This window comes from Lipophrys pholis (assembly GCF_963383615.2).
Source record: "Lipophrys pholis genome assembly, chromosome: 4".
NCBI lineage: Eukaryota > Metazoa > Chordata > Actinopteri > Blenniiformes > Blenniidae > Lipophrys > Lipophrys pholis.
Window position 1 is genome coordinate 33,826,912 of NC_137637.1, and position 27,640 is coordinate 33,854,551.

The following is a 27,640-nucleotide window of genomic DNA, read 5'->3' on the forward strand; positions in this document are numbered from 1 at the left end:
TTTATAGGCTATTATTGTCACTGCTTTTTTGGTTTAGGTCATTTTTGGAACCACCAATCGCTAAATCGCATCAGGCTGGCACCGCTTGCCTTCAGATGACGTGGGAATTACTTCATTTAAGAGGATTGTTTTACTTGAGTATTTACTTGAGCTTTTATTGTTTTGATATGTTTTTATGTTTACATTCAAACACAAATGTGTGACGCGAGGAAAATTCTGAGAAGGTGATGAATTTTAGAGTGAACAAGTTACATCAATAATCCTTGAATTTTAAATGAAAACTATGATATTAATTCAGTTTTTTTGGGGTCTGTGCTCAGGAATTACTGCTGTGTAGAAAAAGTAGTGATTTAATACCCAAAATTTTGATGTGTTTGTGTCCAAAGTTGTATACATGCCTGTGTATATGCCTTGGAAAGGGATATTAAGTATTTTCACAGTGAAAAACTCACTTTATACCTTTGTACTCCAGTACAGTTCAGAGTTTGATTGTTTTATTTTAGCTAAAAAAAAGAGATCTGACTTATTCTGTTAACACACATCATACACATCTATTTTTCTATTTATGCAGAGAATGTTAGTGTTTTTAGTGACATTTATTAAAAAGGGGTGTCACTGTGATCCAAATGTTCAACAATTACGAAATTTGTAATAATGAACAAATTAACGTTGATGCAAAGCCTGCTATGTTCTGTAGTATAATCCTCTGTATAGTTATTAATTGAACAAACACTATAAGTACCAGTGATAGCTAGGCTATGCTGCTCTATTAGGATGAAGATGGGCTCTGCACTGTGTTTGATTGTTTCTTCATATATAGTCCCATGCTACCAAAGAAAATAGTCACCAGTCAATTAAATGTGTGTTAATATACTCTTTTCTTCAAACGTTATAAAAGTGCTGCGATAGATACTTAACACATTATTAAATTGTACATCCAAGTTTGAACTTAAACATATTTGACAGTATTTTTGAGTCTGTGGAATATTTGTAATTTTTATTCACTTCATTTTGAGAACCAGCCATCCAACATGTATTTCTGTATGCCAGAGCTCGATGTGATTTGCTTTTCTTATGAACTGCTCATGATTGTATTGACTTACAATTCTCCTTTTAATGTCTGACCGCCTGTGTTAAGTATCGAAATGACTGAAGCTCCTTTATTATTTTTTGTAATAAAGAACTTAATGTTTTCAGCTGTGAATTACAAATCAAACTCAATGTTGGAAGAAAAGCTGAATTAAAATCATTATTTGTCATTGGTGCACCCAAAACCTGATAAGACCATCTATTAAAACACTTATCAGCAGCTGTAGTCACATGGACTGTAAGTGGTCCATAAATCTGATTAGATCAGTGTATCTAATTGAAATTATTGAATGGGAGGTGGTGGCGTAACGCTGTTTATGATCTGATCAGAGTCCATGTAAATGGCACATCGGCTCGCCTCCCACTGCCCGAGCTTTGTGTCACCACGTTCAGTATTTTTAGAAAAATAGTGATGCAAGAGGGCAACTATTCGATGAAATGGACAACACTGCTCTTAAACATATCAGCGTCTCCTTCAAAAATCCTTGTTCAAAGAAACGCAACAAGGTTGTTTAGTCTGGCGCCAACAAATCCACCTTCTCCGTAACCCTACAGCGCAAAGCATTATGGCATTGTTCCACTGACGGACTGAATCGTATATTATTCTTGGCACCATCAAAACCTGACAACAATCTGATCACTTTAGTCTGTCAACTTGTAAATAGGACGAACTGATCTCTCAGATCAGACAGAATTAAATCAAACTGACAGAAATGTGATTGGCAGCATCGTGACGGTGCCTCATATGTCTCAGTGTTTACTGACTCGGTCCATATGCATCATCCTGCTGATTGAAACGTTGTGGGGTGGGGTGTCTGTACATCCTATTCTTAGCCTTAAAAATAAACTTTGCATCTATTACCTTTTATTAAAGATTTGTATCTTCACCTGGAATAAATTGAATTCTAGCGGAGTGGCACAGGCAAGCATTGAGACTAGAACGTATCCTAGTTATTTGAAATAAAAGGCCAGATTATCACCACCTGTGGCCTTAAACAGTGCTGACCAAAACAAAGTCTTCAGGGATTGAAAATAAAATCCTTAGAAGTCAAAAGACAGTGTTCAGTTTCTAGTCCTTCACAGTTTGTTCTTCACCAAATGCCCCCGTCCTACATCCTTGGCCTGTTTTCTGTGTGCTGTGGTTGGGCAATCAGACCACGAAACACCCAAACAGCAACGGAGGAAGACGGTGTTTTGAGCAGGAGAGACGGTCCTCAGTGCCAGAGTTCGTCTTGTTCTCCCTGTGACACAATCTGCCTCCATGTTTACTCGATAACAGACAGACGGGGGGAGGAGTGAGCGTGCCTTCTTCTTGATGCTGTTTGTGCACATGTGTCAGTTTACGCCTAAATATTGTGGATGTCCCTGAACAACAAGTACATTGTATTATTTGTCAGATGTTTTCCATCCTGTCCTCACTTTTTCTAGCTGTCATGTTTTCTTTTCCCCAAGGCCACATATAGCTCCCAAATGGCATTGCATGAGCTAACACACCCGTGCTTCGTCTGTCCTCACAGCAGACATGGTGGACACCCAGCAGCTCCTCGCCTGGCCTGTTGGTTTCAGTTTGAACACGACAGACCTGCCAGGGCTGGATGACAGCTCCCACTCCCTCGATATGAAGCATTTGTCCACGTTGGACTACGCCTCCATTTCCTCCTCCTCCATTCCGTCCTCCCTTTCTCCCCCGCTTGTATCCTCCATGTCTTCCGCTGGCGTGGCCTATGACCTCAGTCCTCCGCAGATTGAGGAGCACCTGACCAACATGGACTACACAAACATGAACAGCTACAGGACAGAGCCAGATATGCACAGTAAGTCAAGACGCTTTTGTGGTTTCATTTGTGATAAAAACACATTCAGTCGTCTGTCTTTTTTTGTTTTTGTTTCGTTTAAAATGATTGTTATCATTTGTGTGAAATTGCTTTGATGTGCAACAATAAGAGAAGTTTTTTTGTCTTCTAGGAATCAGAGTAGTCTGAAACTACATGTATGAGACTATTAAGGGAAAATATGGAAGTTTCAGTTTTCTCTCCATCTGCATGTCTGACTAGTGATGTTTCATCTCTCAGATTCAATCAAGCTAGAGCCAGAGTCGCCTCCACAATACTCTGACTGCCCCGTCTTCTCCAAGCTCCCCGACGAAACATCAGCAACAGGCTTAAACATCGAGTGTCGTGTGTGCGGGGACAAAGCCTCGGGGTTCCACTATGGCGTTCACGCCTGCGAGGGCTGCAAGGTAAGACTGAGGAAGAAACAGATACAAACTCAAAGCTTACCATCCATCCTTCGAAGCCAGTCGCAGCTGACTATGGGAAAAAGACAGGCCGGTCGTCAGTCCATCACAAGACAAACGCACTCACACACACACAGACAGTTCGGAGTCACTAACTAACCGCAAACGCAAGTTTTAGGTCTGTAGGAGGAAACTGGATTCCCCAGGGAAAACCCACACATGCACAAGGAGAACATACAAATTCCATTAAGGAAGACTCCCCAAGCGCCGACTGGAATCAGGGACACTCTGTGAGACTGTTATCCACTACACCGGGGGGGGGTGAAACATAAGGCCCCTGGGCCAAAGCCGGCCCGCAAGAGGCTCCAGTCAAGGCGCTAAACAACTGAGGAAATTGTAAAAATTTCAAAGAAAATATTGCTTTTCTTTAACACATTTCGTAAGAGTAGCGCACACGACACGACACGACACGAAACAACACAACACGACACGACACAACGATAGCTACCTCATTTCTAGCAAACTAGCATCAACCTGAAAGCCATGCTGTCAGGGTGAGTTTGTAAAAACCTGCATAATCCAACAGCTGTAAGAGAATTTTTTTTGAAAACATTTTATTAGAATCTGCACCAGAAGTTGTCTTTGGCTTTATGTTGAGATTGTAGTAATTTCCTGTCGATGTTGTTTAAACATTTTCATCACACCATTGTGCTGAGAGAAAATACCTCATTAATACATTAAATCATCACATAAATCGGCAACGTATGATTCCTGGGAGTTTTCCTTTATGATAAAAAAACAAAAACTGTAAAAAAAATTATAATATGAGACAAAGAAGCGTATGGACGGTTGTTTTTTTTTCTTTATTTGGTATAAAATTATGATGAAAAAAAAGTTTTCACATCCTGTTTGAAGAAACGTCCCATCATTTTTTCTCAGTTTTTTTTTTTTTTGTTTTACACAGGATATATACAATATATGTATATATAAATAGCTGCTCACTACTAAGGAAGAATGTGTAAATATTTGTTATGTTGTTGAGAACATAGCACGGAGCCCCGAGTGTGAGGAAGGTGTGTTCGACTCTCGGTTGTGACAGGAAGGGCATCCGTACAAACTAGCCAGCGCAGGTTGCAAATTACTTGCCGTAGAAAAGAACGGCCAGCTAAACAAATCAGCACAGCGCAAATAGATTTCTTTTATTCAAAGTTTCTGCACCAGATGGTCATACCACCTTCGATTTATGTGAAGAAAGAAACAGAGTTGTAGTGATCTGCACTGCTGGGTTTAGTTTCAGCCTTTCGGTGACACACGTTTGGTGAAAGAAATAATTTCTATAATGCATTGAGACAAGTGGGCCTTGTCTGTCTTTTTGATGTCTGTCACCCTAACCACAAGCCCAGTGCATTTTCCATTCTGCAATTCAACGAAGGCGTGTGTGGCAACAATTATTCTCTCGAACTTTCTCAATCTGTCTGTCTGCAGTATAGATAACTAATAGAGTGTGGGGGGAAATTTCTGACACAATTTCCATTCTTTTTTGAAATTTTAACACATTATAGGAAGACAAAAAAAAAAAAAGAGAAAAAACACCAGTTCTGCAAACACGAGATTTTCAGAATCAGCAAGAATTACGATGTATGCCTCGATTAGTTTCGTTCCAGTTTTCATGTCTCGCCTGGCACAAAAAGATCTTCCTGTTTCAGTGTAAAAACATGACACTTGTTTTCAGCAGACTGTGTCTTGTTATTCGGTAACTCTTGGACATTTTACTGAATTCTGTGAAAGTAGAAAAACAAAAGTGTACATTTTGCATGCTGAAGCAGAAAATTTCCCTGTGATGAAGTTTGAGAAAACTTCAAACTGAACAGCGTGACGCGACCCGGTGCAACACAGCAGTGAAATGTCTGTTATCACTCTGTAGTTTTATTATTGTTAACAACACCCATGAAAAGGATCTTTTTAAATAAAATGTGATAATTTTATTTAAGCTTGAGTCCATTTTAGAGAATGAAAACATGCTGCTCTGTGAGACAGTGAAGTTCTTCATGAAACAAAAATCAATTCAAAACTGAAAAGAGACGTGGAGATGCTTATGGCATGCGTACTGTAGTTTTTTTTTTTTTTTTTTTTACTTAAATAACATACTCTATTTTGGTATGGTAAAAACTCACTGGTTAACAAAATACTACATATGGATCATCATTTAAATTTAAATGTTCAATTTTGAAATTTTAAAGGAGACATATTGACAATATTGTGAAATATATTAAAATAAATAGATTTTAGTAGAAGTATATCATGAATAACAACATTCTGCAAATGTGTCACAGAACATCTGCTTAAAGTCACATTCAGAGTTTCCCAATGTGACCTGCAGTTTTTATCATTCTGCCCACTTTGCTGTTATCTCGGGAACAAACTTTCAGCAAAATGAAACTTGGCGGAGCCTCGACGCGTGCCCAGCGAGTGTGCACATACGTTGGTGCCAGTGATGTTCCTCGTTAAATCCGCAAGATCTGCAAAAAAAATCCAATGACGTGTTTACTTTGAGTGTGGAGCTGCACAGCGGTGTGGTGGTTAAGCGCTGTCGTCTCGTAGTGCGAACATTCCCAGAAGTTTGCTCGGGGTGGTCTTCCTGTGTGGAGTCTTAATGTTTTTCCTTTGTGTGTGTGTGTGTGTGTGTTGGTTTTTCTCCTGGCATTCTGGTTTGTGTGTGAGACTGTGTGTGTGCCCAGATCTGAGACGGGCTCCAGCACCCTGCGACCTCGGGTTGGATAAAGCGGTCTAAAAGATGGATGGATGGATTAAATGTGGCTTTGTCATTAGTTTATGTTGTGTCAACACTGGGAAGACTTATTTTGTTATTATTTAGTTTTGTCAGTTTTAAGTGAAGATGTTTTGGCATCATGATCTAAAAATGATTCATAATGTGAAAAAGTCAAATACAAAGTTGAAGTAGCACCTCTTTGACAGATACAAACCTGGATAGCGCTGGGAATTCTGTGTTTCCATCTGCCTACACCAAACGGTACAGTACCGTCAGGGGCTGAATGAAGGCAGGTACAGCAGTTATTGTTCTGTTCCCGTCTCAGGGGAGACTCAGCAGAAGAGGGGGTCAGCCAAGCAGGCAAACACTTAATTGTTTGGAAGCAAAAAAACATTCTTCATTAAGGCGAGGCCTGGACCCCCTTTAACTTCCTCTTTCTTAAAATAACCTACTATTAAAAAGGAACATCTGTGGGCCGTAGGAATGTACATGCCAAGGAGCATGAGGCTTCACAAACTCCAGTACACACTGATTTAGTGTGCTGAGGGAAAAGTCTCACAGCTTCCTGCCCCCAGGTTTGTTTTTTTGTGCCGATTTCACGTTATCTGCTGCATCGGTCCATAGGAGCTTCCTAGTCAGCACAGACACACTCTGCCGCCGTCAACAAACCTGCTGCTGCGCGGAGGAGAGTGCAGTGGGAGTTTGACCATGGCTGCATAGTTAAAAGCTGAGATAAGCGCCGGCCTTATGGCTTCTTTGGTCCTAAGGTTGAAAACATCAAAGCACAAATCTTCCCTGAAACGCCATCAACTTTTATTTATTTATTCATTTATATATTTCTCATATCAATCCCAGAAACATAAAAACAGCACGTGTGTCGACGATGAAGAAACCTGTAAATGACTCGGCGCCCGCTGACAATATTACAAAACTGTCAGATGAAATGCAGTGTTCAAATATTTAAGAAACACGAATGAAGACATATTGAAAGAATAACACTTCGAGCTTAGGACTGTGAGCATTTCAGTCTTTTTTTTAGCATAATAAATACCATGAAAGAATAAAACATGTTCATTCCACAAGATGACGCCTCGGTACTTTACAGAATTTATTTTTTTTAAAACAGCTATTTTCTACAGATGAAGATAGAGATTTCCCAGCTGTCTAGTTGCATAATTATGAACATGATAATTACTTATAGAATAATATCTAAAGCAAACAGGTAAGTCCAAGTTATTAGAGCTTTGAAAACAGATGCGAAGAGAGTTAAACTGAACTTTTTAATCCATTCATGGAACCAGGTGCATTAATGTTATCTGTTCACAACCAGAGCTTCGTCACAAGGCTGAATAATTAAAGGCAAAGTTTTGAAAGGATTTTTATTGTTTTGGCTTCAGATGAATCATTTCCTCAGCTAAACAAAACTTAACTGCATTTTTCATCATGAATCTCTTGACGTGAACTTACCAGTGAATTACAGGCCTTCGCAGTGACAGAACGTCTATGTCTTCTCCGTAGGGTTTCTTCAGACGCACAATCAGGTTGAAGTTGGTGTACGATCACTGCGATCTCCACTGCCGCATTCACAAGAAGTCCCGCAACAAGTGCCAGTACTGCCGTTTCCAGAAGTGCCTCAACGTCGGCATGTCGCACAACGGTAAGACGGCGAAACTGTCACACGCAAGTTTCCTCTTAATCATGTGAAGAGAATCTCTGTATGGATCCAAACATTTGTAGTTTGGACTCTTAAATGATGAGATTTCTACCAGATTTCTTCCAAACTACTAAGACAATCACTGAATACTTTCTGGACATGTTGGGATATCTCTTCATGAAAATAACGACAACATTTGGATCTTTCAGTTTGATTTGAACTCGTCACCACACCGACATCTTTATTGGTCCAAATATTTAAAATATGGAGAAAATGTTCACTCTGTTAACAAAATATTTGATCTTCTGGACATTTAGTAAATCACAATGTTTTATTTAAGCAAATGGCACGAGAAATTGTTGATCACTGATGATTTGTTTAGTTTTTTGCTGTAAAATTTAGAATGTTACAATTTTAAAACTGAATTTATATGTTTTTTTTTCTTTACTGACATTTTACCTTAAAAACACTTGTCGTTGTTGTCATTACTCTTTCATGTGGCCCGGAAATGGCATCTGAGTGACACTCCGCTCATCTATGCACATAAATACATGAGAAAAGTGTGGTTTGTCTTCAAGGCTGCGGTCCAGGAAACGCACCTTTACACCTTGTTAATTTACGATGCCCTCTGACAAACAGCTGCACTTTCACCACTGCTGCCCATTTCGTCTTTGAGCTGTCTGCAGAAACCTGCGCCGCTGCCTTAAATGGCCTGTGGTCTTCAGGCTGCATCACAAAGCCCCGTGTATCTGCCACACTCACAGAACAATTTCAAGATAACAATGTGGGCAATGGCTAACTTTAACTTCACATTAAGTGGCTTATTTCTGCCAGCCGGTGTGCATCATCCACTGTTTTCCCAGGGTTCACACAAACTATAGCCTCCTTCAGACGAGCCTCTGCTGAACTGCAATCAACAATAAATGTTCTCTCAGCTTAGCTACCATTTGAATGAAAGGTGTAAATTTAGGTTTTAGTTACTCATGCTGTTTGTTTGTTTGTTTTTTAATGTGCAGTCTTCAATTTGTTCGGTCATGTGAGCCAACTGCTTTTGTTGTGCGTGTACTTTGCCAATATGCTGCCTATGTGGTTCAGTCACAAACGTCAGAATCCACATGAGTAATATAGAAAAAAGGAATAAATCTTTTTTCTAACAACGGTTTTAAACAAAAAAATACAGAAAGGTAGAGGGTTAGAGTAGATAGAAGGGAAACTTCTATGTTTATTAAGATTTTTTTTCTTCTTTTACCTTAAGTTCCTATAAATTCCGGTAGGTTCACATAATAAATCTGCAAAACATTTGTTGGTGGAAAAGATAAGAATGTTCTCCTCACAAAAAAACTAAACAAAATAAATGAAGACATTCAAATCTGCACAACAGCTCATTTATTAGTACTTTCCTTTGACTGGATCATGTATTAGAAGTTGTTTCTAGCGTTACTTTGTAAAAGACTGAAAACACAAAAGCTTCAAGATGAGGCTACTTTGAAATCCCCACAGCAGATGTAAAGTACGAAGAGGAAATTGTCGTCTTCATTCCCAAATCTTTTTATTCACTCGTCACTAGCACAGCTGGCCCCGCCCCCCCCCCCCCCCCCAGGTGTGTTCCTGCAGCGACCACGTGACTGAGCCAGCATAACCACGTCGCGCTCGGCTGACACATCCACAACTCTCCTGTCGGTTTTGTTGCACCTGTTTAGGGTGGGACAACCCACCGCGTTTTCACTATTTCAAATAGAGACTGAGCATAGCTCCTCTAAACCCCTCCTATCGTAAGGTCTGCTCACGCTTACCGGCCGGCCACAGAGAAACACCACTCGGTCTGCGCAACACAGTGTAGATTATTCCCAAAAAAAACAAACAGATACGGTGATTAAATGTAAGTTTCTTCTTTACATATCTCAGGTAAAGTCAATTAGTAACAGAGATATAACTAACATTTTCAATTTCGTATCATGGATCAGATTTTTTTCATCATTAGTAGAAAGACACAACAAAGTCAACTTTTTTGTTTGTTTTACTTTTGATTTGGAAGCTTTTGGAGAAACTAAATGGTTAATCATGTAAGTTCTCCTTTCAAGCACTTGCTTTGTGTGTCTTTCTAGTGCAGCTGGGATTTCTCATTGAAGAAATTAATAATAAATTTTTTTTTAAAAAGTTGGAATTGAACAAGTAAATCTGTATCTGACATATTTTCAGTCAAACTTTGCCATTTGTCAGCATTTAGGATTTCAGCCCTTCGACTCCTAAGTATCCCGTCTGCTGGTTAACTTTATCAGAAATGCACGTTCGATTTTGCTCTGCGGCCACAGTATCGTGTACCGTTAAAATCACAACAAGATTATGGGATTTTTCTTCATTAATGTTGTTGAAAAAGGCTGTGGGAATGCAGGTCTCACCAAAAACTGAAGAGACAGAGCCAACACAAAGAGAGACGACGACCACAGACCGTTTAGATCCACCAGCTAACCTCATGCACACAGGGAAAACGTGCAAACTCCACACAGAAAGGACCCTAACCAGACTTCTTCTCCTGCTCACCACTTCACCGCTGTGTGCTGGTTTGCTGTATAAGCTGTCGCCATGTGTCATGATGACCGTAGCCTTCCTGAGAAATGGAGCAGGACTGTATTAGCAGCTTTCTCCCACACTTTGTCGGGTTTTGTCTTGGATGTGTGCCAAACCACAGCTGACGAGAGATACTGGACGCGGGCCCATATTTTAGTGGCGGCATGAGTTCACCTGAAAGTTGTAGTAATGCAAGATGTGGCTTGCTGGTGAGCAAATCGCTTCGGAAAAAAAAAAAAGATATAATGCTTGTGAATTATACAGCTTAAATCATTTTCATCACTCTTCATCGCGGTCCATGTACTGAAGCGGCTTGCAGTCAGTTTGCATGTATAAATGATTTCGTCTCATGCTGCTGCTGAGTGAAATTGACTGGAAGTGAAATGCAGGGACTGCACCTTAGAAAGGTGTATCATTATGTTCATTATTGAAAGCACTGGTGTGGCTGTTTGGTATCCAGTATTGGCATAGTGTGCTTGTCTGTTTGTAATTACAGTTTAGATTACGTGACCTCAACACTGAATTAGACCGTACAAGTCAGTTTTGTTGTCGGGCGCATGAGAAGTTACATCATTTCGATGTATTGGTTTGGAGATGGCAATTAAGAAGACATTTCTCGGGTTATGATAGGAAAACAACTTTCTAAATGTTGTAAAACGTTGGCCCATATACTACTATTTAAGAGGAGACATTTTGAGATTTACTGCCGCTGCCAAATACGTGAGTGTCCACCTCTTTTATGTCCCAGTCCGTCTCTCTGACTCCACACGCCGTCATATCATAAGCCCCGGCCGGTGCTTTGAAAACCTGCCCCGTGGATTTCATCAATCATTGACGTCTCTGAGTCTACCCACAGCTCAACTGATTTCTATAATCTGCTGTGTCACTGCAGCGGGCTCGCTGCCCGGCAAAGCGGCGGGGCCACTTCGGTTTGTATTCATTTGCTTAAGGTGTGCATTCGTCACATAGTCGGCATTACACAATCACACCCGCAGTAAACGCAGAAGCGAGGGATAATTAATGACTTCCACCAACATGTGAAGAGTGGTTTAATTATGTCCCACCTCAGATATTAGATTTCACTTCATTCTCACCCCAAAGACCAAGATGTTTTAATCAAATGCGGGGAACAAATAAGTCAGTGTATGGCTATAACAATAGCATTTTTTATTAAGCACGCCTCACGCTGAAAAGAACAAAGGGCTGCACCCAAGTTAATCACACACATTTTGAAAACAAATGATGAGTAACTAAATTTAAACACGAGAATTAAAAAACAAGATTAAAACATAAAATAGATATAGATAGAAAAACAAAAGTCATTTTTAAAGCAAATATTAAAGCACAGGCACCTGAAATCAAGAAGACATAGCCTCAAAGCCAAAAGGCTAATTAGAAATCTATTTAAAAAGCTTTACAATATGTCTTGAGATGTTTCTTAAAACAGTTTAAAGGAGACGCTTGTCTTGAATGAACATCTGCGTCCCCAGAAGTTTCAAGTCATATAAAGTTTAGCAAACCAACCTCGATCTTAGAGTTACAATACTCCATCGCACAGTTTTAGTATCCAGCATATATAAAACCATACTGTGACCGGACGGCAGACACTGGTGAAAATGATGTCACAGTATGTCGTCACAATACAATCATGAACATAAGCGAAAAGGAAAATGTAAGAATTTCTTTAAAGTGTGTATGTCAGAGTCACTGTGCAAGGAATGAGTGTGAAACCACTGCTCTGGTACAACAAGGCAAGTCTTTTGTAAATGGAAAATCCATCCGGCTGTCTTTGTTGGTCGTACCTGTTTGTAAATGTGTAGTGTAATGTTACCTGCAGCGGGGAGGGAGGAGGGAAGGAGGCTCTTTAGTTTTTCAGGTTTCCAGTGAGCTCATCACCTTCACATTAACTAAATAGACTAAATGTTGTAATTGCCTCATGGGACACTCCTTCGAGGAGCATTTATCAAGTGTTGCTGACAGATTTTTTTATTTTTTTTTTATTTTTTTGTTCCACTGAAAGTTGGCATGAAGCTTGTGACTCATTTGCAGACGTTGTCTGAGCAGTTTTAACTTTATGTCTCTGCTTATTACCGGCTACATCCCGTCTCCTGACAACCACAGACCTGCTCCCAGCAGCTCTGGGAGGATTTCTATTGCTTGAAATATGTTTAACTATGCATTAATATTTAGGATTGTTACTCCTGATCTAATAGGAAAAAGTATTTTTTATTTATTTCTTTTGCTTCAATATTTTAGTGGTACTGGGGTTGTTTTTTTGTGGTTATGTCATTTGGTGGACATTAGCTGCTGATCCCTGTACAAATATTAGAGAAGTGATAAAGAAGTTAAGCAAACATCCAAAAAAGCTCCACAAGAAGAAAAACCGTATAGATTCACGTTGAATCACAATAAAAACAAAGTGGAGATTTGAAAACAAAATTATATTTCAGGGCAGGGCTTGAAATACTGTATGAGTTTAACTAATTCAGTTGGGGCAGAAGACCTGAGCTGGGCGGGACGGAGAGGATAAACTGGAGAAGAAAAACACTAATTACTCAATAAAAGTTTATTGCTCATTGTCACATACAAAACGACATAAAATAAAGCAGTAGAGAAAGTTTTTACAACTACACTACTTTCATCCGAGAGCTTTTAGGCATAATAAAGCGTGTTGAGAAGCATATTCTTTTGTTATATAAGGAATGTTGCATTAATCCAGAGGAGCCATACTTTGAATATATATATATATAGAATATATAATAATATATGTTTGAACTCGGGGTGTTTGTATGGCAGTGTACTCAGTGTGGATTCAATGGGTTTTGTGATAAAAGTAGGTGATGATGTGAATTTTAAAAAAAAAGGGGGGAAAAAAGACTTTGACCCGAGATTAAACTCTCTGCAGCTCCAGGAAAATCATCCGGTGTAACAACTATCCCAGCAACGTCTCAGCTCAAAACTCGCGGAGCTTGTAGCGTGTGACTGCTGATGTTAGCGAGGCTCCGCACGGCGCTCAGCGTCCGGTACGACGTAGGAATTTCTATCTCTGTCCCACTGAAAGCTGCTTTCCCTGCTTTCCCTGCTCGTCTCGCCCGACTCGACTCCCAGAAGCTGCTCGACGGCTGCTTTCCGAGTCCGCATTAGTGAATACAGCGGGCTTTAGGGGGCTCAGTGCCTTGTATTCACGTCAAGATTAAGTGTAAGGCGTACATGCATGTTTTGCTTTGGATAATTATATGGATGACAGATCTTTCACAGCTCACTGCAAATATTTTGTGCACGGCTAACTTGACAGGAGGGGGATTACGATGAAGGGCATGTAAGTTCATGTGATTGCGGCTCACGTTACAACCGTATGTCCGCGCACAATCGTTACAGCTCACCACTGAAACGCTCACGTTCACACTGACGGGGACATTTCGCTCGCCGATCAACCTCAAACGCTTCCGGACTGTGAGAGGAAACCAGAAGGAAAACATGTAAACTTCAGGGGCCTTGAACTTGAAGTTGGGATTTACTTGCTGTGTCGTGGGAGTGCTAACCTCTACATCGCCATGCAACTCATTACAGTTACAACAAATAAAAACCAATAACAAATTCAGTTTGGCTCACTGTTAACTACTTCTTCTTGCAGAGCTGATTTCCTCAATTTCCTAAACTTGACAAAAAGTTGTGTGGCAGCGGCGGATGAACCCGGGGCTCCATGTTTTATGCATTTAGAGCAAATATGTAAATTCACGCTGAAAATAACGTGCGCTTCTGTCTCCCTTCCTTCCCAGCCATTCGCTTTGGCCGAATGCCTCAGGCAGAGAAGGAGAAGCTGCTGGCCGAGTTCTCGTCTGACATGGAGCACTTGCACCCAGAAGCTGCAGATCTGAGGGCGCTGGCCCGGCATCTGTACGAGGCCTATCTGAAATACTTCCCCCTCACCAAGGCCAAGGCCAGGGCCATCCTCTCTGGGAAGACCGGAGACAACGTGGTAAGCGGCGCTGCCTTTGTTCAACGCTCGCTTTTTTTTCTCTCTCTCTCTCTCTCTCTCTCTCTCTGTACATTTCTCAGAAACATATTGAACATCATTTAAAAACCACTGCAGCGTGAATCTGTAGCCCATTAGTCCTTTTTTTTTTTTTGAATGAAAAGAGGATTGTTGAAGGAATAAAGCAGCGTTTGATTAGAGTGTTCTCAGTTGATGCTCCGTGGCGAATGCACTTGATGAGCTGTGTGTCGGGTACAACTGGCCCCAGTTGTGTCTCCATTCCTGGAAGATATCGACCGTGTCATCGCCATTTTCTATACATTCTCGTCCCACGCCGACCTGAGCTGCTCGACGAGTCGCTCAGACGCATTTTCATCCTCAGGAAAAAAGAGAAAAAAATAATCAGATTACATGAAAAAAGAATATTTTTCCTGATCTGATGAGGTTCACAGGTCTAATGAGAGCCGGTTAAATCGTTTCAAACACCTGGAGTGCATTTCCAACGTGTCGTCGTCACACAGATGAGATCTTTCCAGGCTATTATTGCGGCTCGAACACGAAAAGCGGGCGGACTGGTTCCTGCGTGTCTTGGCTCTTCTGACACGTTTCAGGTTACAGTGGTCAAGCTGCGAGGCGGGATGACGTGGCACTTGTTCACACAGTAATGGCAGACGGGTGTCATAGATCATCTGTTTTTTGTTTGTTTTCATAATTTAACAATTTAATATCTGTGTGGTCTAAAAAACATTTAAAAATAGAAGAAAGTTAAAAGAAATATTTAGTTGACTTACTTTCATTTTGTTTACATCGTGTCTGTTTGTGGAGGTAAACATAAAAAAATTAAAGGATCAAAACATTGAAAAAAAAAGTAAAAGAAAAAGAAATAATCTGAGGGCAAAAGTTAGATTTCTTTTAAACAAAAATTATTGTTTACAATTAAAACTGAAAAGATTCTTTACGTACTTGTTTGGCTTTTCACAAACTGAACAATTTAACCAGCTTGAGCTTTTTTTTTGTGGAAAATAAAAAAGTGGCAATTATCTCAGTTAAATTGTATTCAGAATACAATTTAATCGTCTGAGAAAATTATGTGATTTGCATTTTGCACAACCGAAGACGAAATTGAACGTAACAAGTACTTTGTGCTGACTGAGTACATTTTTCTTAATTCAGACGCACTTGTTTAAACTTGACGGGGGAAAAAGTGAAAGATTTGGTGTAATGACAGTTTTTGGTTAAATGCAGGTGAATCACGTGACGTGTCCGGTCAGGTCGAGCCAGCCCCCGGCCTCTGATTGGTCCTGAACCCTAAAGCTCATCGGCAACAGAGTCAAAGTGTGTTGGGGAATGAGACACTGAGGATCGGTGCAAGGAGAACCAGCTATAGTGATCTTTTTAGCTACAGCAGGTGAATTTAGAAAGACCGAATGTGAGACGAAGAGTCGTTCAGACCTATTTCCAGGAAAAAATAATCCTTTATTCAGACCAATACAATATTTCTAAAAAGAATTATAATAATAAGAGATTATTATATATAAGGTACTAAATATTCTACTGATTTTCTTCACATATTCAGATGTGGAAATAACAAATAATCATTATTGTAAGCATGTAGTATTATTGGGTATTTGTACTGTATGTGTGTGATTTTCATTTCCCCCACAACTTTAATCAATAATCAAAATTTCTATTCTGTATTTCTGTATTATAGTTTTTTTTTATGTTATTATTCGTGCTTTAAACGTAGATGCTTCATACAGGTACGATAAACCAAAAGTCTGCTTTGATGGAGCAATTCATTTAGTTGGAAGTTAGAATGTTTGAAGTAACTAATGGAGTAGTTTTAAAGATAAATACTTTTTCCTTTGACTCACTGAATGTAACTCAACTGGATATGATCCAGGCATTGTAACATGAGTACAAATTCCAAGCTGTTTGTTGCAGCAGTTAGAGGTATTTGTTCCACCTCTGTACATGAATATAGACTAATAAAACCCAGATTTCACCTACGAGTTCAAAGAAAAGCCTTTGCACATTTAAAAAAAAATATCATTATTATCCTTAAATGAGAAAAGGCTCCTGTGTGTATTTTTCGGTCTGTAGCGTCTCTTCGGGGCTCAAGGTTTCTCCGTCTGCTTGTTTTGACTGTTTCTGCAGTGATAGCGGCTAAACGACACTGAATCTCCTCTTTGTTTGAGACACTAGCGGGTTATTTACCAAACCACAGCCAGCCTCCTTAAAACAGAGTGGGAGTCAGTGATTTTAGCTTTTGGAGAATATTTAGGTGTATTTTTCTAAACATGCTCGACCTTGATATGGGTTTGTGTTTAATCCGTGTTTGACTGCAGCCCAGACAGGAAGCACATCTGTTTGTTTCACTATTTCATCTTTTTCCACCCTGAGTGATCGCACCTATTTTCAAAACGGGTTGTAAACAGTAGTTACAGTATGTGTGAAGACGAGCAGTTCACCTTTATTTGTAGGTCAAGAATGTGAGCACAGCAGCAAAAAACACACGGGGGGGATTTAAGAACTAGCGGGGCGGGTTGCTGTTCATTAGACAGCATCTGCCAGGGCCATTCTGTCCACATGTGTTTTAATAGTTATGAATTCATCATTTCCTTTAGAACAAGAAAGCACCTGTACTCACTTCTTCTTTCTTTTTTTTTTAAATACTACTTTGTGTGTCTTTGTCCCGTACAAAGCATATACACATGGATAAGATTGTTGGTACTTCTTTGTTAGTGAAAGAAAAACCCACAAAAATTTAATAATAAATGAAAATGAAATGAAAATCAGACGTTGCTTTTTAATTGTGGTTCAACAGAATTATTAAATGAAAACAAACTCATGAAGCAGGCCTGGAAAAAAAGATGGCACCCTTAACTTAATATTTAGTTGCACAACTTTTTGAAGCAATCCAACAAAGTTCTGTAAGTTTCAATGAGAGTTGTGCACTTCTCCGCCCAGTGCTCATGAGCAAACTGCTCCAGTGGTCTCAGGTTTGAAGGGTGTCTACTCCCGACGGTTCAGCTCCTTCCACAGACGTTCAGTAGGATTTAGATCAGGGCTCATCGAAGGCCACTTCAGAATAGTCCAATGTGTTGCTCTCAGCCATTCTCGGGTGTTTGTCGTCCCGTGTTGTGGGTCATTATGCTGTTTCAAGACCCAAGACCAGCGACTGAGACCAAGCTTTCTGACACTGGACGGGACATTTCTCTCTGGAATACCTTGATAGTCTTGAGAATTCATTGTACCCTGCACAGATTCAAGACACCCTGTGGCAGATGCAGCAAAGCAGAACAGAACAGAGCTCCTCCATGTTTCACACGAGGCTGAATAGAGGTTTGTAGACACCTGTGATGCTCATTAGAGGACACACTTTTTCTAGGGGTGCCATAATGTTTTTGGTCCAGGCCTGTTTCATGAGTTTGTTTTTCAAAAATAATCCAGTTGAACCACAATTCAAAATCAATGTCTGATTTTCATTGTGGAAGCACTTCACAAGGAATCCAGTTATTATCTAGATGTTCTGATTTTTGAATTTGAACCTCGTCAGATTATTTCAAATCCTTATACTTTCCCCATTTTTTTATACTTTTAGGACCAGATCTTTACTTCCTGCCTGATATACCCCGCCCATTAACAGGTGCTGTAACTTCACCTGGTCCTAATGTTATGGCTGATCAGTTGAGGACAAATAAGTGTATTATTCAGGAACTGGTTAATTGTTTCATAACTTCCAAAATCACCTGCTGAACAACCTCTATTCTTTTTCCATGGTGTAGAAGGAAATATCAGCTCTTTGTTGTTGCAACACTCACTCATCACGCGGTGCGTGTTTGTGCAGAGTCTTAGTTTAGAGAAAGAAAGCTCGGTTCAGCTTCATTTACCTGGGAACTGAGCTTTTTCACCTTTTTTTTTCTGTGTGCGTCTGAGCCTGCAAGCGAACCCTGTATCGCCGTGCCTTTAACACGAGACATCGGTTGCTGCACGCTCTGATTACTGAGCCGTGACCGAAGTCCACAGACATTTTTTTTATTTATTTATATAACATCTACAGCTCATGGCGTCCTCACATTTAGTTATTCTTTCTTTGTTTTTTTTGTTTTCCAGCCTTTTGTCATCCATGACATGAAGTCTCTGATGGAAGGGGAGCAGTTCATCAACTGCAGGCAGGTGCCCATCCCAGAGCAGCAGCAGCAGCAGCAGCAGCAGCAGCAGCAGACCACCTCCAGCCTGACAGGTGGACACGGAGGTCAGCAGAAACAAATGATTGCCCTTCATTCCATAGCCCAAAAACAAGGTTGATTGGTGACATATCAGTCGTTTGGCCTTATTTTTGGGGAGGGTTTTGCCATATTATCATATCGGTTCATCTCCTCCCACCAGTTTTCGGGATCAAAGGTGCAGGAATGTATCCCATGTCGGACTTCAGTGTGGTGGGAATGTCGAGCGTCTGTGGACCGGGCGCCCTGGACACCGCCGAGCTGCGCTTCTTCCACAGCTGTCAGTCACGATCAGCCGAGGCGGTGAGAGAGGTGACCGAGTTCGCCAAGAGCATCCCCGGATTTGTCGACCTGGACCTCAACGACCAGGTGAGAATCTGGACGTCGGCGTTAGGCGTCCATGAAAATAGAGGCGGGGAAACGTCTGTGAGAATTAATGCATAAAGTAGAATTTAATTCTGGATCTATTCATACGAATATTTGCATTTAAGTCTTTTTGATGATGAAAATGTTCAGAGGGAGAAAAAAAAGAATTCTTCTATTTCAAATGAATTGGCAGAATAGCCATTACAGGGAAATTATTTCCACTCATGAATGTTTTTTATTTTATTTTTGTTGATAAAAAATTTGCCTGAAGCCACTTCTGGCAGTCGATGTATCCCGCTACTACTAGGCTGCATACAAACATCAACTGAGCTTCAAATTAAAAGCTCCAAATGCTACGATATGGTGCAAAACGCTTACCGACATTTTCACATTTATTATTATTTATTTATTTTGGAATAATTTCGCCATGGTTTTTCTTAATTGTTTTCACTGCAGCGTCAGTTTTGGTTCTCGTTGTTTTCAGTGTTAATCTCGCCGCCGCGGCGTGGCCACCGTGGTCGACATATTTTTATTGAAATGTCCCCTTCAGGCCGCTCAGTTCTAGTTTACAGGAACACACACACAGTGAACACAATTCAGTTTGAAAGTTCAGCATTAAGATATTGTACTGTACAGACCTGAGAGTAGGAATGTTTTGATCTATTCTTTTTAGCCATTTCGAACGTAGTGCTGGGGCTGTACTCAAATCAGCTTGTTGTCGCCCGCGTCCTGTGTTTCAGGTGACTTTGCTGAAGTACGGCGTGATCGAGGTCCTGATCATCATGATGTCGCCGCTCATGAACAAGGACGGGACGCTGATCTCCTACGGACAGATTTTTATGACGCGGGAGTTCCTGAAGAGTCTCCGGAAGCCCTTCTGTCAAATGTTGGAGCCCAAGTTTGAGTTCTCAGTCAAGTTCAACACGCTGGAGCTGGACGACAGCGACATGGCTCTGTTCCTCGCCGTCGTCATCCTCAGCGGCGGTGAGTGTGTTTCATTATGTGGATCTGCAGCCGCGTTAACGACGAGCCTGAGCGCAGTCGCTCTCCCACGAACAAGCCGACGCCACAAGAAAGCGGGGCGTCTAAACAGGGTCAGCAACGTCTTTGAATGTTAAAGCCACCAAAAGCAGCCGTTTCTCATACGTTACACGCGCCCTCTGTCGCCAGCGTTGACCCATTTATCAGTGGCGCAGAACTCGAGGTGAAGGAACTCGGGTGAAGTGAGGAGCGAGAAGAGCAAGATCATACGTGGCGAGTAAAATGTGGGTCAAACCCGCTCTGACTTGAAATCAGCTTTATGGCATTATTATTGATGATTTATGGCGAAATGAAAAACGTTTTCTGGATCCGGATGAGTCACGGTGCAGTTCAAACGCGACCCGAGTCGAGAGTTTACGGCCCTGAGGTGACCCACATCTCCGGGAGAAGACGCGCTGTCACACCGTGACGCATGAAGATCATATGAGGTTTGACGTTGCGCAATCGCAGCCAATAAAATGATGACGAGATGACAGGAGGGAGAGGAGGACGAAGAGAAAAGAGTTTTAACAGCAGCGTTTAGTGGATGTGGAGTCCTGACATGTGACGTCCATTAAATTCATGATTAGACAGGACAGCACAGTTCAGACCGAGGTCAGTCGGTTTCCTTCCCGAAATAATGCGGCAATAAAAGTGTTTTCACTCGATGAAGAGGGACGAGAGGAATTTAATAGACATAAAAATAAAGATTAAACATCATTATAAATCAAAGTGGAATACAGAAAACCTAAAAAGTAAGAAAATACTGATAAGATTACTAAAACCCAAACCTCTAAAATATTGGTTAGAAGTACTAGTAGTAGTGGTAATAGTTTTTTTTCGGTCAAAGAAATACAAAATACAACAACAAAGAAGAGAAAAACAATCAGAGTGAAAGTTTCAGGCCGAATCCTGAACATCAAAACATCAAATCCATAGAATAATCGTCACATCGAGAGATTCCAGTGCTCTCCTGCCTGCAGCATCAACATCGCTTAACTTTACAACTCTAAATAAAATCTACTTTTCACACCCGCCTGTTGACAAACGGACGTGTGTTTCTTCCTCTCACGCTCTCGTGCTTCCGCTCAGATCCTCGCTTTAGTATTGGCGATTAGCGTGTAGTTGTTAGATAAAAAACTTGACCTTGAGCGGGTTGAGGATATAAACCAGCTATTTAAATCAGTCATTAACTTAAACGACTCGGGTAATAGCTGGACCAGAGATAAGTCGCCGTTTGAAAGTGTTTATCTCGGGGAATCGATCATCTGGGTTTGAAGGATTTATTTCATATTGTTGTTCTGTGCTGGCAACGCTCCCGAGGTTCACAGTTCATCCCATAAAGAGACTTTATGAAGCTCATAACCGCCTTTTTATTCAACTTCTGCCAGAAAGGAGACAAACTTCGATCTCTCTTTTTCTTTTTTTTTTAAGTTTTCTCCAACTGGTGGAAGTGCCTTTGACGTCTGTAATTTGACACCAGCTTCGAAAATCCACAAAAAAAATCAAGTTAGCTCTTTGTTTATTAGGCAAGTTGATTTGTATAGCGTTGTTTACACACGAGGCAATTCAAAGAAATACATAAAATTACATAAAAATCATAGAAATAAAACAAGTTATTAAGAAAATAAAAGCACATTTTTAAAAGACAAAAGGCAATTAAACCCGGAGAAGAAACAGAACAAAGCTAATAAAATGCATTTAGAATAGTGGAACATTTAGAGTGATGTATTAAAATCATAATGCTGCGGTGAACAATAACGAAAAGCTCTAAACTGAAATAAAGCCGACAGTTTGAGCAGGTACTGGGGAAGTTTATTCTGAAAGCTGACGAACGAAATGCTGCTTCACTTCGTTCACAAATCATCCATGTAAAACTTAAAGTTCAGTTATTCTTGCTCCTTCAGTGAAAACCTGCTATCGAATGGAGGGAAAAATCCACTTTATTACTCGTGAAGTAACATTAAAAAAAAAAAAAACCTTTGGGTCAGTCGATGCAAACGATTGAACCAGAATGGTTTTGAACCAAAACGCCTCGGAAAGTCTTGGTTTGTTCATAAACTAATTGGATATGCTTTCTAAGTGGCTCTTAATATATATATATATATATATATATATATATATATATATATATATATATATATAGGAAAAAAGTTTTGTAGATTTAGGTCCACTGTCTTCAGCCAGTATTTCAAAATGAGTAAATAATGGTAGAACCACATGGGGGAGGAAAAAAAAGACGGCGAGCGTTCAAGTTAAACCATCATTAATGTTAAAAAACAGGTAAAAGCAGAAAATGTTTTAATATCCAAGAAATACTGTGAGTGTGTGAGAACGTCGGTTCCGAGGAGTGACAGGATTCGATCGGCTTCAGTTTGAGGAGAAACACGATCGGGTTTCGTCGCTCGAGGCCGAAGATTCTTACAGCCAAATAAAGCAAACGGGAAGAATTAATGTTTCAACAGTTCACTGTATTTTCTACCAGAAACTCATTCACACTCAGTGTGTGTGTGTGTGTGTGTGTGTGTGTGTGTGTGTGTGTGTGTGTGTGTGTGTGTGTGTGTGTGTGTGTGTGTGTGTGTGTGTGTGTGTGTGTGTGCGCGCGCAGACCGGCCGGGCCTGCTGAACGTGAAGCCCATCGAGCAGCTCCAGGAGACGGTGCTTCACTCGCTGGAGCTGCAGCTGAAGCTGAACCACCCCGACTCGCTGCAGCTCTTCGCCAAGCTGCTGCAGAAGATGACGGACCTGCGGCAGATCGTCACCGACCACGTCCATCTCATCCAGCTGCTGAAGAAGACGGAGGTGGACATGTGCCTACACCCGCTGCTGCAGGAGATCATGAAGGACCTGTACTAGAGGGAGAGCGGAGAAAAGCGTCGGCAAGGAGGAGGAACGTCGGCCAGACTGAAACCGAGACCGGCAGGGAGCGAGAAATCAAGAAAGGAAGCACCGGATCCGAGTGTGGAGGATTTTTTTTTTACCTCCACAGCCTGAATGAATACGTCGAGGTCATGAAGCTGAGCCCGGACGTCCTCCTGCCGATCGAAACACAAAACCGCCACCTGAAGCGCCGAAGACGAGCGTGTCTGACCAAACTGAAGGAGGCCAGACTCTGATTGACCGTCTCCAGTTTGTGTTTGTTCTGACACCCCGGAGTGCCTTCAGGAGAACCGGATCACCGCCGTCCAGCAGCCAAACGCACAAACACGCTGCTGACTCAGCAGTAAGGCCACGGTGCTCTTCTTAATCCTCCTTAAATACAAAAATGATTTAAGTCTGTAAAATACGTCATTGTCCAACAAACTGTGAGAAAATGTTTTTTTGTTTTTTTTTTTCCGTTCAATCTTTTGGAGCAAATATACCTGTACATACCGTAATGTGCCTTTAATGTTTTATCCTTTTTATTTTTAACGAATGAATGAAATTTAAAGGGTTTATGTATTAAACACAACAAATGTATGATGTATATTCAAATGTATGTTTTTGTTTTGTGGATAAAAACAATTGTTGAATTTATTTGGGCTCCTTTTTTTTTTTTTTTTAATTATGAAAAACTGGGTGTCATTTTTTTTTGGGGGGGTTTATATCTCCGTAAAGAGTCTTCCGCGGCTGGTCTTCGTAATGTTGACGTTTATTTGGTGGGCCGAGCAGACAAATTAAAAAGACTGGATTTTTGTTGTAAATAAAAAGTTTTGTAACTTTTTACTTCACGTCTGTCTCGTGCTTTTTTTCCTGTTTCTTCAGACATAGCAGTAGTACGTTCATAGAGAAGACCCGAATAGGAAGTCCTGCTTAATCTTAAGATAAATTTGGAATTTTAGAATATATATATATATATATATATATATATATCAGTGGGTATGGAAAGTATTCAGACCCCTTTGTTTCATTGCAGCCATTTGCTAAAATCGAAAAAGTTCATTTTATTTCTCATTAATGTCCACTCAGCGCCCCATCTTGTCCGAAAACAACAGAAATGTAGAACTTTTTGCAAATTTATTAAAAAAGAAAAACTGAAATATCACATGGTCATAAGTATTCCGAGCCTTTGCTGTGACGCTCACATGCTGTCCATTTCTTCTGATCCTCCTTGAGATGGTTCTACACCTTCATTGGAGTCCAGCTGTGTTCAGTTTACCTGATTGGACTTGATTAGGAAAGAGACACACCGGTCTCTATAAGACCAAACAGCTCACAGTGCACGTCAGAGCAAAGGAGAATCATGAAGTCGAAGGAAGTGCCCAACAGCTCGGAGACAGAATTGTGGAAAGGCTCAGATCCGATCAAGGCTACAGAAGAATTTCTGCAGCACTCAAGGTTCCTCGGAGCACAGTGGCATCCATAATCCTTAGATGGAAGAAGTTTGGGGCGACCAGAACTCTTCCTGGACCCGGCCGTCCGGCCAAACTGAGCAATGGTGGGAGAAGAGCCTTGGTGAGGGAGGTGAAGAAGAACCAAAGATCACTGTGGCTGAGCTCCAGAGACGCCGTAGGGAGACGGGAGGAAGTTCCACAAAGTCAACTATCACTGCAGCCCCCCACCAGGCGGGGCCTTATGGCAGAGCCTCTCCTCGGTGCAGGACGCACGAAAGCCTGCAGAGTTTACCAAAGAACACATGAAGGACCCCCAGACTATGAGAAATAAGATTCTCTGGTCTGAAGAGACCAAGACTGAACTTTTCTGCGTAAATTCTCAGCAGTATGTGTGAAGTCACTGCTCATCACCTGCCCAATACAATCCCAACAGTGAAGCATGGTGGCGGCAGCATCATGCTGTGGGGGTGTTTTTCAGCTGCAGGGACAGGAACCACTGGTTTGCAATTGAAGGAAAGATGAATGTGGCCAAGTACAGAGATATCCTGGAAGAAAAACCTCTTCCAGGCTTCCCAGGACCTCAGACTGGGCCGAAGGGTCACCTTCCAACAAGACGAAGACCCTCAGCACACGGCTAAATAACAAAGGAGTGGAACAACCAAAACCAACGCAAATCAAAAGAATGGGGTTAAAAATATCAGAATTAAAGATGGAGTGCAAGAAAAAAATAAATACTGATTCTGACTCTGATCCAGATTACCTGAGGTCTGAATTTACCACAAAATAACAGATCTGAGATGTTTATGAGCGTTTTGGAATCAGCTGAAGGATGAGCTTTATTCAGTAGAGGCGACCAGAAGACAAATACACTGATTGACGTCTGTAACTCCTGCTGAGTCGTCAGTCCTTTAACGCTGGCGGTAATAAGTCGTCTTTGATCGTTTTAATTTGAGCGGTCAGACTTCCTCCAAAAACCGCCACAGCGTCAATTTCAAATTGTTGTAATTTGTCCAACAATATTGTATTCAAAGTGGTTTTTTTTCCTCAAATCCAGCCGTGGTGCTGAATTCCATCCGGTCTAAAAGTCCCTCTAGGGGGCTCCACTGAGAACAGGCTGGTTCTTGTGTCTGTGGCGGATTTATCGCTGTGGCTCGTAGGAACGCTGTTTTTCCACCATAACCGTTCTGACCCAGTAGCTAATGCGAGCTCCTGCTAACTGTAAGGGTAAATATTGCAGGTTTTCACGTTACACTGAATTGATTTCAATATACCAGTAAGGCAGAGGATGTGGGTATTTTCCCCACATGATGTCATGAAGGGAGAATCCCTGATTCACCTGTATGAGCACACGTTTGCTAAAATGTGGAGGAAGCGAGTGACGGAGGGGACAGACTTTCTTCACCCTCTGGGGCGTCAGGGACACACATTCCTGTTAAAAAAATATTAATTAGAAAGTCAAATTTGCATAATATGGGACCTTTAAGGAGGAATGTTTGTGAGAAAATGCAAATTCCACACGGAAAGGCTCCTAACCGGAACTCAAACCTGATATGATCTCAGTGTGAGGTGAGAGCACTAACCACTGCACCACCAGTGTGCAGACACACCGGTGGTTCCATATATTTGTCAATTAAAAATAGTTTTAATAAGAAAAAAAAAAAATGCTGAGTCACTGACAGACATGTTAATCAGCCATTACATCAACTACACACACACACACACACACACACACACACACACACACACACACACACACACACACACACACACACACACACACACACACACACACACACACACTTTGAACTCAGCTGAACTGTGCCAGACCAAAGTCTGCAGGAAAGGTTTGTTGTGTTTTTCCTGTCTCTCTCTCTCTGTCTCGTTCTCTCTCTCTCTCTCTTTATCTCTCTCTCTCTTTATCTCTCGCTTCACCCTTTGACCTTTCCTTTTTTTCTATTCTTTTTTTTTAATTCACACGCCTCAGCCTATAGGCTGACCTGAAGAAAAAAAAAGTCGGACGATTTGAGGACGGTGCGCAGGATTGAGGTCAGGACATCAAAAACCCGAGCCGACTGGCGGCGGCCCGGGCGAGCGACGCCACGCGGTTCGTCAACGCCGCTCGCCGTCTGGCTCGCCGCCCGCTGACAACTCAGCCATTACGTGCTCGCCGGTTGTTTTCCCCCACACGCCACAGGGATCAAACTCTCAGTCAGATACTCGACGGGGCCGTATCCTCAATAAACACACTTCAGTAATGTGTAACCCGGAGCTGCGGTGACGCGGCGAATTTTCACCTGAAAGGTCGTCCGGTGTCACTTTTTGCCAACGCGATAAAACGAGGAGGATTCCTCCGCGCTGGATCATCTCAGGACGAACGCAAACGCCACACTCAATTTACAGCCGCTGCTTAAAAAGAAAACGCGTTTGAATGGAATTGCTCAGCGGGTTCAAACAAGGTTCCCCCTCGACTGTGAGGCGACGGCACCAACCACTGCACCACCGCAGCAGGCACCAAATTTTTAGAAATGTTATTTTGGTTTCAAAAAGTCTGCGACGCAGAACGAGTGAAGAAAAACATGCAAACTGCACAGAGCGACCCCACAAACCTGCTCTGGTCGTGTTTTTATAAAACTACGGAATCTTCTGCTCAAGTTCACATATTTCACGCAAAATGTTCTTTTCAACGGTTTTCCTCTCTTTTTCCATTTTTTGTTGAGAAGCCTCCACGTAAATAACCACACGACACGTCAACATAAGACCGGCGGGATCCCATTTGGACAATGGATTGAATTAAATCATTTTAATTAATTAATTCTATTAATGTATTTCTTTTAATCAATTAAATGTAAGAAATTTATACATAAATTTGCACGTTTCTAAAGTATTTATAGATGAAATTCATAGAAGTCATTCTTTAAAAAAGAATAGATATTTTTTTTATGTGAAGTATTTGCGAGGCGGCACAGACAATATCACAGTATGAGATGTTTGGATAAATTAAACTGTAGTACAGTGACATCAGACTCTGTCAACACAGTCACACATTGAATATTTGCCACCATAAAAATCCTTTAAAACTGTTTTAAATACTCCTAAAGAGCTTTATAAAGAGCTCGGTGTCCCGTCCTCAGATAAACTCCCTGCTTCGCAGTTTAAATACACTCTACAATCAGTAACCACCTTACTGAATACCACAGTGTAAAAACAGTTAATGTGTACATGGTCTCACTTTGATTTGTGAGTGGGCGGAGCTAATGGTGAGGAAACGACGTCGCCTCATTCTGCGCGCCACCACTGTGGAATTCACCTCATTTGCACTATATATAGGATACTGCAGTTAATGGTCAATATTACTGCATATTCATAGTTGTTGGTTTTGCTTTAGTTGCAGTATATTTAAGGACCTTATAAATAATGTC

At 41.1% G+C, this 27,640-nt stretch overlaps 1 protein-coding gene across 1 annotated transcript in view; it reads left to right on the plus strand.

Annotated features, from left to right (window-relative positions):
* Positions 1-23,617, plus strand: part of pparg (peroxisome proliferator-activated receptor gamma) — a 38,044-nt gene extending 14,427 nt beyond the window's left edge. The window contains exons 2-9 of the mRNA XM_080460641.1: positions 2,607-2,903; positions 3,162-3,328; positions 7,614-7,752; positions 14,097-14,296; positions 18,410-18,551; positions 18,686-18,891; positions 19,629-19,872; positions 22,517-23,617. Coding sequence (XP_080316767.1) covers positions 2,612-2,903; positions 3,162-3,328; positions 7,614-7,752; positions 14,097-14,296; positions 18,410-18,551; positions 18,686-18,891; positions 19,629-19,872; positions 22,517-22,764 — 1,638 coding nt within the window. The 5' untranslated portion in view covers positions 2,607-2,611 and the 3' untranslated portion in view covers positions 22,765-23,617. The remainder of the gene's footprint in view (positions 1-2,606; positions 2,904-3,161; positions 3,329-7,613; positions 7,753-14,096; positions 14,297-18,409; positions 18,552-18,685; positions 18,892-19,628; positions 19,873-22,516) is intronic.
* Positions 23,618-27,640: the final 4,023 nt, after the last annotated feature.